Genomic DNA, 16,032 nt, shown 5'->3' with positions numbered 1-16,032 from the left:
ATAAAACATGGATTTTAAGGCATAAGGAAGCATTGTTGAATTCTGAAACCAAGTTTAATCGATTTCTCGTGCGATTTTAGGTCAGGAATGGTCATCAAAATAAATTTAAAACAATGACAATATTTTGGTAAATTTCTAGCTTTCTGCCAGAAAATAAATTTTCGGTTTCTATAGGGGTTTAATTAGGTATAAACTACAGTACATCTATACTTACACCCACATTCACATGCATGCAAGCTCACCTGGTCCAATGAGCGGGAAACGGAGAGGAAGGTCTGGTGACGTCATAGTCACGTGACCTCAGGCTCATAATCACGTGACCTAAGACCCAATTGGGTTCTGGCCTGGTCAGCCCCCTGTCACCCGATCTTGAGGTGACGTACGACACCTCGTTAACCCAATCAATGTCTGGAAGGCTGCAAATTTTCACATGCCAAATCCACAAGATTCTTAAAGAGTTGTGCGAGATGACGAAACATAGAGGCCGCAGAATTATGAGGACTACCAGATCCTGGTGGAACCTAAGCGATCCATGATATCACGACAGGCCCTACACGCCAACCTCCACCGTGGGGTTTCAAAACAAAACCCACTAGTCTTTACAACATCCGGAGGTATGGACCCACTCTGCACTGTGTTTGTAGATCGTATTTCTGAAAGGATAGCTGACCACAATAAAGAAGCTAAGAGCCAGGTCAAAAATCACATCAGAACACGATTCAGGTTTGATCTGCTACGAAGCACACTCATAGCACTCAGGGGAATCAGAGGAAGACAAAAAGCCCAGCACCTTGGACTGGATGAAGTATCCTTCAATCTCATTCCTCAGAAGACGAGCTTTGAGGTCTCTTAAGCATTAAGTTTGTTTATATAAATTTTATAGATAATTTATTGTAGCTTTTATATTGTGTAAAATTTTACGGACGAAATGATCCCAGGGGGACTCCCAACCCACCGCCTCGGCGGGTAGTTGATACACCTTTCACAAGCAAGAGCCACTTTGGTCTACTTGCTGTGAGGTGTCTCAGCTACATGGGTTGGGGGTCCCCCCTTTTTTTAAAAAAAATTAAAAAAAAATAAAAAAAACATAAGAAAGTATGTATTACGAAAAATTGTCCTAGACATGTAAGCTGTAAAGTATCTAATCAATGATAAGATGATTCTTAGTTTTGATTCATTGCTGATTGCTGGAAGCTGTTTGGTCATCCTCTGTTATGTGTCTGACAGTCTGGTTCACATTCCCACCAGCATCCATATTCGAATTCCAAATCAATACATTTTCAATTTTAACTCTGCTATGTTAATGCTAGTTCTATCCCTTATTTGCTAGTTCTATCCCTTATTTGATATTCAAAACAATAATTGTTCATTCCTAATAAGGTTTATGAAATCTTAACCTATGCCAAGAACATGTTATATCCTCGGTTCCGAGATAAGCTTCATCTTCAAGAGCTGCGGAGATACACTTTAAGTCTTGGCATGCAAAGAGACAGCTTGCTTAAATTTCTCAAACCAACAGTAAATAAGGAAGGTGATGCTTACTTCAATATATCTAGCATCTATGAACTTTTGGACAACAAAACTGCAAATCAGGTATTTTATAATTTTGTACATCTTCAAACCTTTCCTTTTTAGCATTAGCTATCCATCGAAAGTGTGGGTAAAAATTATTATCTGAGCTTATCTTATTTTGAATCGAATTTAATGAAGTACATCACAAGATTAAAGACATCAGGAATGGTTTAATCTGAAAGACCAAAAAAATACCTGCTATTTAAACTAAACGCTAATATAAAAGACCCAGGTATTGCACAGGACTTTTAATGTGTATAGTGCAGAGTACAATACTCAAGTCATTCGCAAATCTCTAAACTTGGTTATGAATCGACGACTTTCCTTCACTGAGCTCCAAGAAGTGCGATCCTTGTTTGAAGCATATGAATCTGAAGATTTGGAGGGAATGCTAGCAAATGAGCACACTATTTACAGGTGAGTGAAATTTGATATCTGGTATAGAACATGTAACATAAAGGCTGATCATGCACACATAAAATGTTTTAATCATTATCTCATTGATTTTTATATAGCTTGACAATATATCTGTTCATTGTTATTTCTTACTTTTAATCACATTGTATGATTCATTAACATGCTATCTATTTCAGAATCTTAAAGCATTGCGGACGGTCTATTGCACCACTCAAACTACAACACCAACTCAAGAAAATGAAGGATGAAGTGGACACTGTTGGCAGACTTCAATTCTATGAATTTCTAGATATTCTTCCTTTTACCACATACATCAAAGATATAGAGGTTCCTATGGAACTGAATAATGGGACCGCAAAAGACAATCAAAAGCTATACAAGATTGACAATTTTCACAATTTTCTGTATACTCACGATGAAAGAGTACAAAAGCAACTGGATAAAGATTACAGGCATATAATTTCCAGGGCTGCATTTTCTGAACAAGGACCTAAATCAAAAGGGAGAGTAAAACTGATAGAGCATACCAAACAAGATGAACTGGAGGTGGAGAGTAGAGTTTCCTATCAAGCCTTGAAAGATGCAATCAGGCAGTCGGATAGCATAATAGCTTTGTCCAGAGGAGGTCAGCTTCTTAGAGATACTACCAGCAGGGGCACTGATAAGACTTCCTTGACAACTCCACGTAAGGACGTTGTATGTGAAGCACCTGCCATAACAGTAATATCACCTAAACCCATTCTTGAGCCTCTCATTTTAAAGAAGGACTTAGAGAAGCAAGATGCCCTGATGGAAGATTTGGAATGGGAAATGATAAACAATACTGAAAAGTACAAAGTTTCAATCAAAAAGAAACTTAATGATCTGAAAACTCAGAAGAAATACAGAGAGAACAGTCAAATGTTTTCTTATCCCCCAAGCACTGCTCCAAGGCGTACCGGTGACTTATTTGCAGCAAGACCTTCTCGACCTTCTACTGTGACAGATGCCTTTGACATATATAGCACATTTGAAGAAGACAATTCTTTTAGAACCAAGCTCACCTCAAGTGGTACCATTGATATGATAGACGAATCTGACACTGTGTCAGATGAGCTGCCAGTGTACCGTGATATAACACTTGACAGCGGCTATCAGGCTAGGAAACAAGTACTGTTAGAGAAAGTTAAGTTGATCAAATCGGGGAAAAGATTGGTCGATTTATGAAAAGGTCGGGAGACGAAAAGTTTTATATTTAGATTTGATACTTCAATTCGATTCCCTGTAATTTTGAGGAATACATAAATACCATGATGAACTGTAACGGAAAACAAAAAGACTTCAATTTAATAATTCATCTGTTGAATCAACCCAATTTGAAAGCTTTCAATTTTAATTTTTCAACATCCCTTAAATGATTGCTATCACTTTTTTTGTTGAGAACTTTAGATATGATTTATTTTTAAATATAACAAGAGCGTTTTTTGTATTTAGCATACTCGAACTTTGCTTCAATCAATATAAAACTGATGAGTATTATTCATCCATGATCGGAAATATTGTATCATGACGTATTGGCCAATACTTGCATTTTATTTCAATAGACTTTATTTTAGGAATGGATTATATAAACAGTTCTTAACCACGTGTCTTATGGAGAGTCAGCACACGAACACAGTGAAGATAGTAGGTCGTGGAGCATATGGTGTTGTGTATCTCTGCCTGGACAAAGACGGGAGAAATTATATAACGAAACATATACCTGTGAGCGACATGAGTCCTACGGAGAGACAATCCGCTATGAATGAGGTAAGCAGCATTTCATTATTATTATCACATGTTTAATTAGGATAGGCAAAATGTTTACAAATTTTAAAATTCTGAATTTGAGCTTTTGCCTTCTTTCATCATTCCCAAAGGACAACAAACCATCGCCTCTGAAGGAAAACAAACCATCACCTCTTAACTACGCATAATTCACTAAGTTTTGTTTTATTACATCATCAACAGAAACAGAAACAACACCGAATTGACAACGTTCAATCTTTTGAAGCACTAACAAAGTTTAGGTCAAAGTACTTTCAGTGTTGTCACATCCCAATGTGATAGGATACTACTCCTCCCACGTGGAGAACAGAGCCCTCGTCATCTCAATGGAGTACGCTGCGGGAGGAACGCTTGCAGAGTACATAGCATCTACTCGTTTACATTCCACACACTTGTCCGAGTTTGAGGTAGATGTTTGAGGCCATTATCATTTGAAAATTTGAATATAGCTATCTTACAACTAAAAGGTTCCAATAAAATAGTTTATTAATGTTATATTTCAAATTGTCATCTCAGGTTCCAATCAAATCTTTTCAGGTCCTCGAAAAGTTGACTCAAATATGCCTCGGTTTAGAATACATACACAGTAAGAACATTCTACACAGAGATCTTAAAACTCAAAATATTCTGCTCTGTCACAACCAGAAGATTGCAAAGATTGGAGATTTTGGTATTTCTAAGGTTAGTTATACTGAGTTGGTTCTGATATCAAATAAAAACTAAATACTGCAATTCGTCCAGTTTCAGTTTTAAATCAAACAACTCTACAAAATGATAACTAAAGTGTTTGGGTACTATGTATTATAACTTGGTATTTCTATAATCTAAACGCAGGTATTGACGTCTAAGAGTAAAGCTAACACTGTGGTCGGATCACCTAGTTACTTGTCTCCGGAACTTTGTTCTGCTAAACCCTACAATCAGATGAGTGATGTGTGGGCCCTCGGGTTAGTCCCTTATCTTGTGTTTGTTTTCCTCGGATTAGTCCCTTATCTTGTGTTTGTTTTCCTCGGGTTAGTCCCTTATCTTGTGTTTGTTTTCCTCGGGTTAGTCCCTTATCTTGTGTTTGTTTTCCTCGGGTTAGTCCCTTATCTTGTGTTTGTTTTCCTCGGGTTAGTCCCTTATCTTGTGTTTGTTTTCCTCGGGTTAGTCCCTTATCTTGTGTTTGTTTTCCTCGGATTAGTCCCTTATCTTGTGTTTGTTTTCCTCGGGTTAGTCCCTTATCTTGTGTTTGTTTTCCTCGGGTTAGTCCCTTATCTTGTGTTTGTTTTCCTCGGGTTAGTCCCTTATCTTGTGTTTGTTTTCCTCGGATTAGTCCCTTATCTTGTGTTTGTTTTCCTCGGGTTAGTCCCTTATTTTGTGTTTGTTTTCCTCGGATTAGTCCCTTATCTTGTGTTTGTCTTCCTCGGTTAGTCCCTTATCTTGTGTTTGTTTTACTTGATGTGTAAAATGCCAACTACTGGTCAATGACATCGCAAGAGGGAGTACGGGGAATAAGTTGAGATATTCAGCCAATAATTATCTAGAATATTCCTCACTTTTAATTAAGCATAATTTTATTCTCCTAACTGTTCAGATGTGTATTGTACGAGATGATGGCGCTTAAGCGCGCATTTGACGCCCCAAGTCTTCCTCAGCTAATACAGCTGATAGTTTCTGGAAAGTTCGACCCAATTCCTCCAAAGATTTACTCTTCGCAGCTTCTCTTTCTTGTGAGGTGCCTCCTTCACGTAGGTGTGTAGTAAATTATGCTTAATTTGATCTAGGGTAATTAATGTAAAATCTAGGGTAATTGATACAAAATTGTTCAAGTGAAAAATGGGGAAATTGGTAGATCACCGACCGGCTATAAGCCGGTTATAAGCCGGCTATAAACCGGCTTATAGCCGGCTACAATTTTTATAGCCGGCTATAAGCCGGCTTATAGTCGGTTAGTAGCCGCTTACATTTGTTGTTGAGCGACGGCTATTAGCCGGTTATAAGCCGGCTATTAGCCGTTTAGGTATCGAAAGTGGCTATAAGCCGGTTATAAGATATTAACTCAACTTCATCGTACTGAACGATAGTCAGGAGCCGGCTATAAGAAATTCAGCGAAAACGGCTATTGGCCGGTTATAAGCCGGCTATTAGCCGTTTAGGTATCGAAAGTGGTTATAAGCCGGCTATAAGCCGGCTATAAGATATTAACTTAACTTCATCGTACTGAACTGAGTTAATATCTTATAACCGGCTTATAGCCGGCTTATAACCACTTTCGATACCTAAACGGCTAATAGCCGGCTTATAACCGGCTAATAGCCGTTTTCACTGAATTTCTTATAGCCGGCTCCTGACTATTGTTCAGTACGATGTAGTTGAGTTAATATCTTATAACCGGCTTATAGCCGACTTATAGCCGGCTTATAACCGGCTTATAGCCGGCTTATAACCACTTTTAATACCAAAACGGCTAATAGCAGGCTTATAACCGGCTAATAGCCGTCGCTCAACAACAAATGTAAGCGGCTACTAACCGGCTATAAGCCGGCTTATAGCCGGCTATAAAAATTGTAGCCGGCTATAAGCCGGCTTATAGCCGGTTAGTAGCCGGCTTATAGCCGGTCGGTGATCTACCAACTGGCCGAAAAATGTATCCCACGGTTTTTAACTCGTATTTAAATTTGCACGTCAACTCCCAGATCCCAACAAGCGGCCAACTCCATCAGACTTACTACAGAAACCCATTCTGATGAAACACGTGATACAACTACATCTCCAAATTGGGTGTCTTCCATGTAATGGTAAGTTTTCTAAATTAGTAAAATTATCATGATTGTTCCATTCTGTCACGTGTTAGAAACAGCGCCATATTAACCCGGCTTAACCCGCAAATTGACCTATAACACAGGTCATAGTACTATGTTTACAGGTGGTGTAAACGAAAAGAAAAGGCAGGAAACAACCCGGAAGCCGGTCGCAAAATACTTCTCCCTGGTAACGGAGGAGGAAGCGTATCTGCCGCTGACTAAGGGAATGACTTTGTCTCAACTGGCGCTGGGTCTTTACTCGCTGTACGGGATTACCACTAACAATTCTCTTGTAGAGTGGATCTGGTCTACTGATACTGGTAAGTAGTGGACAGTAGTAGCAGCACCTTGTTACCTCCTTGCTCTCTATTTGGTCGCAGAGCTGAGTAATTATAGCTATGAATCGAGCTGATATGAGCCTAGATATACCTCAATACCTGGATCACTGTTATCAGATCATTGATACTGTTCACATGTTTCGTCATGTTTTGTCTTATTTGTAAGTAAAAGATAATATCAAAATCAGAAGAAGAAGACGAGGCAGGGAGGTTTAGTTGTCTTCCTATAGAAACAGATGGGGACGTTATTGATGTGGCGGCCGGAGAAGATTTCTTTATGCTCATCGATCAAAACAAGGTCCGGGTATTACTAATTTGATTATGGGGTATTCACATTTTGTTCCGTTCACGTAACATTATGTAACCATAATGTTCTCCTCTCGTAAGAAGATTGATGACATAAAAAAATTAATGACGTCACAAGTTTAATGACGTCACAAACTACCAGGCAGTATACAGCGGAGGAAGCAACACGTTGGGTTGTTTGGGACACGGTAACACCTGCACTTCACAAAAAGAGCCAGCTCTAGTACAGAACTTGTTCGGTTGGGAGGTGGTTAAGGTGGCGTGTGGGAACCAGCATACTGTTATTCTCACTTCTGAAAACGAGGTAAAATTCACGTTTGATTAGTTAATGAAAGGGATGTTCCAATGAATTAGGACGAAATATAACAACACTTTCTTGATTTTTAAGAAATATTCTCAATTTGAAGTTTCAAATTTTCCTCATTTATAAATTGAAGGGGTTAGTCACATTTCACGTTTTCATTTTTATGAAATCTTCACTGTCCAGGTGTTTACCTGGGGTTTGGGTTATGATGGCAGACTTGGACAGGGAAGTAAAGACAATCAGTTCGCCCCAAACAAGGTCATACTCAGCGGGGAACTGGTGGTTCAGGACATTGTGGCGGGTCCGGACTGTTCGGCTATCATCACCGCTGCTAATGAACTCTTCTGTTGTGGTGAGTTTGAGGTTTGACGTTTGGTGAGTTGGAGGTTTGGTGAGTTTGAGGTTTGGTCAGCGAGATTTGGTCAGCGAGATTATGTAGGAACGGTGAATTTGATGGCTAAAATTTGGTTCAAATTTGAAATTGTCGAATTAAGGTGGCCCTCCTGATTGATGCATGATAAATATGTACTATGTAGCGTAGTAAGATTCGTAGTAGATTCTGTGCATCTCAATTTGCTCTCAACATTAAAACAATGATCTCATTTTTTTGTGATCATAAACATTATTGACAAACATTTTGAAGGATATGCCGTATTTTAGACAAATTAATAATTACATATGCATACTTAATTTATACTATTGTGTAGAAATTATAGTTTTCCTCTGTAGTGAACTAAACGAGTGAGACAAGTTGGATTAAGTCACAATTATTTTAAGATTATTTCAAAACTAGGAATAATTTGTAGAGATAATTCATGATATTGACATCAGACTGAAACTGACAGGAAAATAAGTTACTATTTACTAATACTAAATAAGAGTTATAATCAATCTCCTACAACTTGAAATTCAAGCGAAATTACAATATTTTCAATTCTCATTTCTTCAGGCATAAAAGTATATTAACAGATCATAATGTTAGAATTTTAGGGTCACTCATATTTCCAATAATTTAACTCATTAGATTGTCATGGAAATGTCCAGCCCTCTTCCTAGTTCTTAATCTCCGCATCTACTGGCATGCAGCGTACTCGCAGCACATAGCAGCGCAGTTGGTCCAGTACCACTCGGTCCGTGCCACAGAGCGCTCGTCCTCCAGCTCGCACGACCACTCGTCATACTCCGCGCAGTTGTCGTACACGTCAGTGCGAACCCTGCTACACTTATCACTGTCTCTTCCACCGCATTTAGGCAGCTCGAAGCAGTACTCCTTCAGCTGCCCGTCGTTGGTGTAACAGAAGGGACTGAAGTCCTCTCCTCCGACGTTTCTGCAGAAGTTGTGGTTGCCACCCTTAGCGAGGGTAAGACCCCGATCTAGGCCCCTGAACAGACCAGTGTGAGCTAACTTCAGCCAGTTGTCACATACCCTGTTACTCACCACCTGGTTCTGTCGGCCGGTGTACTCTGCTCCGTTACCCTCGAAACTTTCATCTCCCAGTCTGATGCACTCTTGGATCCTTCTTGTGTCGGGTGCGAAGACGTTCTGAATCTCGCACTTGCTGGGCTCCCCTATGAGGGTGTAACCACGGTTACATGAGACTCTGAGCACATCTCCGGGGTTTAACATTCCTCTTCCTCCTCCGTTCAGGATACGTCCGTTAGCGATTGTGGGTGGGGAGCACAGACCCATTGGTGGTGGTCTTACGTCTTCATTACCTTCTGGAACAGAGGGTCGCAGACTTTCTTCACAGTCTGAAGGGTCAGCGTTACAAGTCTTTGCACACTTAACACGGATACCGGGTATGGTGTCACAGTACTTAGCGAAACTTGCACATTGGCCTGGTGTACTCTCATCGTCCTGGCACACAGAGCTGCCATCATTTTTACACACCTGACAAGTTCCACCACACTTTTCTCTTATCTTTTGGATCTTGCAGTGGGGAGTCATCCTTGGGCAGTTGAACCCTGGTGTATCAGCACACCTGTCTACATCCCTTTTATTCCTGGCATTTCCAAAGTCGTAGCCACCGTATGAGCTGGATGAGCCTCCGCTTGGTCGATTCCAGGGCCGGGTCTGGTTCCACCGCTTGGTCGATAATTAGGGCCGGGTCTGGATCCTGAATCACCACTTGGTCGGTATTGTGAAGCGCTTGAAGATTGCTTTATTTCAGGAGAACATCGCTGTGTGGACTTCTTGCAGGTTCTGGTCTTCTGGCAGTATTTAGGGTACGCAGTAGGGCACATTGTTCGAACGTTTACCCCTGCTTTGCTTCTTCTTGACTCTGTGTCTAGAACTGTCATGGACCCTTCGATACCACATGCGTTACTTCCCCTTGCGATCTTTGCGTAACCAGCCTGGCCGAAGGAAGAACCTCTGCTAGTCCTGACTGTGTAGCTGTCATCATCAAAGCCAGTAATCAGCACATTTTCCATACAGTGATAGTAGGACCTAGTGGAGTTGCCAGCAATAACTCCACCTCTGTAACTGTCATCGTAACTAGGACATCCTCCTCTGGTTGTGTCCACACAGGCCATTACCACTCCCCTACTTTGGATCTCCGCCTCAAAGTCATCTGGTGTTATCTTTGTCAGTCCTGTCACCTTGAAGCCGACCAGACCGTCCGGTGAGGTTCCAGCTCTGCAGGTGAATACTTTAGCCTTGTACTCCGTGTACTTGTCCTTGTGAGCCAATCTGTCGTTTACGATCAGCCAATCCACGATCTCCTCCAGACGGGACTTTTCGCATCCCTTGTGGAAGCAGTCAACTACCTCCTGGACTGAGAAGGCCTTTTTCTTACCTAAGTGAGGGATTCAGTTTAAAGTAAAGATATGAAAGTAGGAGGTTAAAAAGCTAGGGCTATATATTTAATCTAAGGCGTCAGATTATACAATACATCCGACTCATCAATTTAACATTCTATATGATCAGAGAATATTCTAGAATCCAGACATTGAACTCCTGATTTTATAACTCTAAATCAAATATTCCAAATAAAAAGTTTCCATGAAATTCCTAAATTGTAATTTGAAGCGTCTTAGGATGACTACAATATAAAAAGGGAGAAAAATGGAATACAAAAAATTGCCAATAAGTCGTAGCCAGAAAAAATCAAAATCATTCTTTCAATCCCCCAATAGCTAAGACTGAAACTAGGACATAAAATTAATGGTCACCTGTAGCTTTGTTGTAGGCCACTTCCAATGCTCCTGCCAGAGCGAACGCAGGAGCACTTTTGCACCTAATCCTGCTATCCTTGTTTGGGTGGGTGTCACCAACCGGGCTCATCTTCTCCACATCATATTGGGAAGAGAGCGCAAAAAGCGCACTCAATCCGAGTACAAACAGCAAACCAAACCTAAAAGCCATCTTGTAGAAATGAGATTTTTAAAATCCGTGCAGACATTATTTGCACAGTTTTCCTGCTTTGGATAGTAATCTAATAATCTGTTCTGAACATTTTAACCTAGACCCGGTTATCGAATTTGCTTATCTTTAAAAGAAGAGGATGTTCTGGACCGCTAATGTGGATTGTGCCAACTCATTACTCGCTGTCTACGTAGTTCATATACTTATATAATCCGTTTTAGCTGTTGGATGAATGTCTCGAGAAATTTTCGGGGAGTAATAAATTAAAAATGGGGAATATGAGAGGTTTTATCTTTCGAACGTGAGGCAGCCGTCCGTGCTCCGGCTACGTGACCCGGTGAATTGAATTTTATCAGAATCTTATTTAATTTCTCTGTCAAGGAAACGTTGGAAAGCTGAAAACACTGGCATAAAAAACTTGGTAGAATAATGGTATGCAGAATAACTGAGCGATCTGAAATATTTCGACTATTATAAAATGCAATGATCTCGTCTCTAATCAGTAACTGCTAATATCCTAAATATTGAATCAGATTATCCACTTAAAGCATACCATAATCGGAATATATAATCAGGATTCATTTAGTCTCAAAACGACTGATATTTAAAAAAACTCATGAGTCACGAAAATAGATTGTAATGTTCAGTAGGGAGCATCATAGCTCTCGACAGACAAAGCGAAACAAGGCAAATGACTGTTGAATATGTAGATTATATAAAGATTGTAAGCACAACCGACCGCAACAAAAGCAAGAAAATACGTCTTAATTCTTGGGTTGTCAAAATGAAAGAAGAATGGAAGCGTTATTTTGGGACACCATATATACTATATATTAAACCAGAAATCTTATTGCAACCCAACACATAAGTTGTACAGCGAATTTGTGTCTCTCTACTTCTAGGCCTTTCCTCTTCGACTGTTCATCAGATGCTCCTTATCTAGAACATATTCATATATTAGTTTACTGTAGGTTACAGTCTGTAAATTTAACTACTTACATAGACTTCAGAGTCAAAGCATCTCAAAGCGGAAGATAACGTTAAAATCACGTGACTTAAACCTAAAAACCCACTGTCACGTGACTTAAACCTAAAAACCCACTGTCACGTGACTTAAACCCCACTGTGTTTCAGGTAAAAACATGAGCAACAAGCTCCTCCTCTCCCTCTCTTACGAGTCATCCCAGCAGAATACTCACCTGACCTTTACCAAAGCAGAGCTTCCTAACACTCTGCAGGTTAATGCGCTGCCAGCCAATTGTTTGTCTCTCTTTAAATTTCAGTTTTAAACCATATCGAAGTTTAAATTCGCAGTTTAACAGACATTAAAAAACTGAGTTCTGAACTCTGAAGTTTCTGAACGAACATATTTCCTGATATCAGATAGACAAGATTGTGTATAGTCACTGTCACGCAGTCCTGCTATCTGCTGGACAGGTCTTTACAGCGGGGAGTAACGAGGAGTTACAACTCGGCAGGGAAACTATCGACGACATATCAACGGTAGGAAGGGAACTTTCTCTCGTATCGCAACATATCTCGTAATATAAATTCTCTCAAGTTAAATGCTCTCTCATGTTAAAAGTTTTCTCGTACTACCAAGTTCTCTCGTATCAATATTTTTAGGATTACTTGTTGCCCTAAGATTAACTATAACTTGTTTACCTCTACTGTAAGCAACTTAATTAAGCACCTCCTAATTTCAGACGCTTGAATTACTCCCTTCACCTGAACCTGTTCTGGACATAGCCATCACTAACCGTTCCACACTCACATTGACACAGAGAAAATCAGTTTTGCAATTCGGGAACAGATCTTTACAACCAAGGGTCGTGATGGAGTCTGGACAGACTTTTCAGCCATTTGAGGTCAAGGGCGTCGGGCAGAAATTTGTCGTGCTTGGTTTTACATCGTGACAGACAAAAGTTTAGAATTTAGGGCCAAGACTTTTATATCTTTGAGATTTTTAAATGTTTTTATTGGGAAAAATTGACATGTATTTGGTGGGACGAAATTTATATAATGACAATTAACTTGTATAAGATTTACCAAAAATGAATAAACTAAGTCATCTCGTAGCTGTCTTACCAGAATTTTGAAAGCTAATACTTAATCAATCTATACACGTATTAGTTTATACTCATCTCCTTTTCCTGAATCTTGGGTTTGAGTTTTATCAATAAATAACATTACCGTAGAATGTGCTAGTGTTTAGAAAGGTGATGGGAAAAAACTCGAGGGAAAGAATAACCTCCTCCACACCTACCTTACAGAAAGAGTATGTTCCGAATTCCATTTTATTATCGTTTGAATTAACTCTTATCAGTGGAATTGTATTAAATTCTGTTACAAATTTCATTCAATTTAGAAACATATAATACATAATAAATGTGATAACGATAATGAGCGTATTTTCACGTGCTGTTTTTATCATCAGTCACGTGATCATTAACAGGGTGGGGGAGTCGGAGACAGTTCCCGTCCTGAAGTTCCTTTCTGGTAATAATAGGCTAAACATATGGCCCGAATGGGACGACGCCAGTCTTGCTAATGAGAAGTGGGACGTTCCTGCCAAGGGTAAAAGTGATAGAGCTGCCCGTACACCCGGCACTGTAAGGGAACTTACTTTTTGAAGGCCTTTTTTATACTCCCTCTTTCTATTTGAATTTCTAGTTGAATTTATATTTCACTTTCTGGTTCACTTTCTACTAACTTGCATCGTTAACACTGTACCAATGTTAACACTCCAGATATTTCAGCTGTTTGAAGACCCAGAGGGTTTGGTTCTCCTTCCGGCTAGTCTCAAAGTGGATACATGGAGACGACCAGGAGATTATCTCGGAGACAAGGTGAGTCTCAGAATCTGCTCAGTTGGGGGAGGCGTCTCCCAAACTTCGCTGAAATCTCTATTAACAGATTAAGATCCTTTTTCTTTATCATTCAAATTTTCATGAAAAACTTTATCGTTCATGAAATTCGACTTTTGTGCAAATCTTATTCAACTCCTAATCGCATGATAATTTTTATCGCATGATTTTTTATTTCATGAAACGAGAACTCTTCTAACCTTCATTCTTCGATCAGACAGCAACTTGGGTTAATGGATATTCATCAACCTTCTTTCCTGAAAAAGTCCCCTCTTAATCTTTTATGGAGCTCTCATCAAAAATGCTTTGATATCAAATAGCATTGCTTGATTAATCATAGAAATGTTTTAAAATCTTCATTCCTTACGTACCTATCACATTCCTCACTCACGGTCCCCTCACTTTAGGTACTCTCGGCTGCATTTCCTCAAACACAAGGACGGAAAAGTATCGTTAGATTAAGTTCAGTGCACACCACAATGTCAGTTCAACCGCAGTCTGCACAGATGAGAACACCTAACAACAAACAGGTCATATTTCACTCACATTTCAGTTTCATTTCACTTTCGGTTTACTCACCTGAGTCACCTCACTCGCTCCAATCCTACATTGTGTTATATTTACGTTAAAACTCACAATCTTTTCTTTTTATAATCATTTTCAATAATCTTCAAAAACCACCCCATATCTTCCCGTAGGAAAATTAACCCATCCTAATCAAATCTGCTAGTTTAAAACTCTTTCCAAACTACTAAGGCAGTTCATACAACCCATGAATCCAAAGCACACCGCGTGCAGCCCTTCTCTCCCCTACTAATCAAAACCAAGGTCGACAATTCCCAGGCTCAAACAGTGGTCGAAGATCCGGACCAAACATGCAGACTGAACATACTGATCCCAAACCAAGGTATCTTCAAGCAGAGCGAACTCGTACGATCTATCATCACGCAGATATCTTTACTTTATCAGACTGAGGCTCCCTGTGCTCCAGGACTTAGGACTGATGGAAATGGTTCGTTAACTCCCGACCCTTGGCCTTGGGACTCGGATGGTTAAATGTTAATTTCATCATGCAGTTTTCTTTTAGACTGTTAGTTGTTGAAAAGTTAAGAACTCTTAAAATGAAATACAATTCACGGTGGATTTGTGTAGTGAAAACAAACATGTCAGGATTATATGACGTAGCCATGCTTGTGTGGGAAGGTTTGCTGACCTCCCTCACAACCTGACTAATATTATTGGGGGTTGCACCCCTCCCCCTCTTTATTTTTCTGACCTTAACGTTTGTAGTATCAGGCAGTGACGTTTGGAAGCCCTGGCACCACCTCTACCCCCGCTCCAAACCACCTAACTCTTTCCCCGTCCACTCCGCTTCCGGGAAGTACGCAGTCAAGCTCTTCTGGATGGGAATATGGAGGAAGATCATTGTTGACGATCAGATCCCATTTGATGCGGAGGGAAAGTGTTTATTACCGCAGTGCGATAACGAATCTGAGCTCTGGTTGCCTATCTTGTCTAAAGCTATCATCAAGGTCGCCTCTTTAGAGTAAGTAATCATTGGAATTCAGGAATTCGTAAGACATATCTCATTCGTTATCAGTAACTGGCCAGAGCGTCGAGAATTTAGGAACCGACCGGAATGGGCTTTTGGCTGCCGGACCGGATTTTGCCGGACCAGAACCGGTTGTTAGGAGGGGCCAATATAAGGCTGCCGGAACTTGCCGGAATGTGCCGGATCTTGCCGGAAAATTTTAATTAATCCTTATTATTGGGCTTTTGTCATTATCAATTATGATATTAATGCTTATAAGTCATAGTTTGTAATTACACAATAAGTTCCGCATTTCTAAGAGCTATACATTTACAACCACACTGATGATGTTTACTGGGGTGACCGACAATTGAACCCAATTGAACCTAGTTCCCACGCAGTTAACAGGCACCCAATCAGCTTAATTGGGTGACCAATCAGCTTAAATCCCAAAACGACAACTGAACCCAGGTCATATCACAACTGCACCTAAATTGGAAATACGACAACTGAAAAAAAAGCAATACTGAATACTATAAGAGCTAGAGGGTGGGGGGTGGGGAGAAACCACTTTTCTCCACAATTTTGGACTCGAGGCTTCTCCTGGTAATGCGATCTCAGAAGGCAGGCCTCCCTTTTGCAACACTATCTCGGAAGCGGGAGCTCTCGATACGTATCTCGTACGTATCGAGAATGACTCGGACCGACAATTTTTCAAAGTTTTTCTGAAAACCACTT

General features: G+C 40.1%; 3 protein-coding genes across 22 annotated transcripts in view; 2 read left to right on the top strand and 1 right to left on the bottom strand.

Moving 5' to 3' along the window:
• LOC134812127 (androglobin-like) overlaps positions 1-16,032 on the top strand; it is a 77,060-nt gene that overhangs the window by 45,287 nt on the left and 15,741 nt on the right. For 6 of the 19 annotated variants that reach the window (XM_063819339.1, XM_063819333.1, XM_063819331.1 and 3 more), the window contains exons 2-6: positions 13,095-13,174; positions 13,352-13,508; positions 13,656-13,745; positions 14,592-14,775; positions 15,060-15,309. In XM_063819339.1, the coding sequence (XP_063675409.1) occupies positions 13,119-13,174; positions 13,352-13,508; positions 13,656-13,745; positions 14,592-14,775; positions 15,060-15,309 (737 nt within the window). In that variant the 5' untranslated portion in view covers positions 13,095-13,118. Of the gene's footprint in view, positions 1-13,094; positions 13,175-13,351; positions 13,509-13,655; positions 13,746-14,170; positions 14,294-14,591; positions 14,776-15,053; positions 15,310-16,032 lie in introns of all 19 variants that reach the window. The other 13 variants (XM_063819325.1, XM_063819324.1, XM_063819323.1 and 10 more) reach the window with 4 other exon arrangements.
• Positions 3,578-12,972, top strand: LOC134812129 (serine/threonine-protein kinase Nek8-like). Of its 2 annotated transcripts, none has more exons than XM_063819343.1 (13): positions 3,578-3,777; positions 4,054-4,202; positions 4,333-4,476; positions 4,630-4,742; positions 5,372-5,529; positions 6,474-6,575; positions 6,704-6,901; positions 7,108-7,217; positions 7,368-7,529; positions 7,713-7,881; positions 12,031-12,134; positions 12,280-12,399; positions 12,603-12,946. In XM_063819343.1, exons 2-13 carry the CDS (start codon positions 4,122-4,124, stop codon positions 12,810-12,812), a joined length of 1,671 nt encoding a protein of 556 aa, XP_063675413.1. In that variant the 5' UTR covers positions 3,578-3,777; positions 4,054-4,121; the 3' UTR covers positions 12,813-12,946. The 2 variants fall into 2 exon arrangements, with proteins under 2 accessions (XP_063675413.1, XP_063675412.1); XM_063819342.1 differs by having other exon boundaries at positions 3,584-3,777; positions 4,038-4,202; positions 12,603-12,972.
• LOC134812591 (uncharacterized) lies at positions 8,286-10,968 on the bottom strand. The gene is made up of 2 exons (XM_063820078.1): positions 10,704-10,968; positions 8,286-10,327 (listed from the first exon to the last, which is right to left on the bottom strand). Exons 1-2 carry the CDS (start codon positions 10,894-10,896, stop codon positions 9,516-9,518), a joined length of 1,005 nt encoding a protein of 334 aa, XP_063676148.1. The 5' UTR covers positions 10,897-10,968; the 3' UTR covers positions 8,286-9,515.

The sequence above is a fragment of the Bolinopsis microptera genome, chromosome 3 (genome assembly GCF_026151205.1).
Source record: "Bolinopsis microptera isolate Bmic1 chromosome 3, MBARI_Bmic_1.0, whole genome shotgun sequence".
Classification (NCBI taxonomy): Eukaryota; Metazoa; Ctenophora; class Tentaculata; order Lobata; family Bolinopsidae; genus Bolinopsis; species Bolinopsis microptera.
The sequence above is the reverse complement of the archived record's forward strand: the minus strand, read 5'-3'. Positions and strand labels throughout refer to the sequence as shown.

What these genes read in the sequence shown, in the direction of transcription:
- LOC134812129 (XM_063819342.1), top strand. Translation starts at nt 3,622, where the DNA reads ATGGAGAGTCAGCACACGAACACAGTGAAGATAGTAGGTCGTGGAGCA. An exon ending in CACACTTGTCCGAGTTTGAG is followed by an intron (nt 4,203 to 4,332) that starts GTAGATGTTTGA and finishes AAATCTTTTCAG; the next exon opens with GTCCTCGAAAAGTTGACTCA. An exon ending in TGCTCATCGATCAAAACAAG is followed by an intron (nt 7,218 to 7,367) that starts GTCCGGGTATTA and finishes ACAAACTACCAG; the next exon opens with GCAGTATACAGCGGAGGAAG.
- LOC134812591 (XM_063820078.1), bottom strand. Translation starts at nt 10,896, where the DNA reads ATGGCTTTTAGGTTTGGTTTGCTGTTTGTACTCGGATTGAGTGCGCTT. An exon ending in GGCCTACAACAAAGCTACAG is followed by an intron (nt 10,328 to 10,703) that starts GTGACCATTAAT and finishes TCCCTCACTTAG; the next exon opens with GTAAGAAAAAGGCCTTCTCA.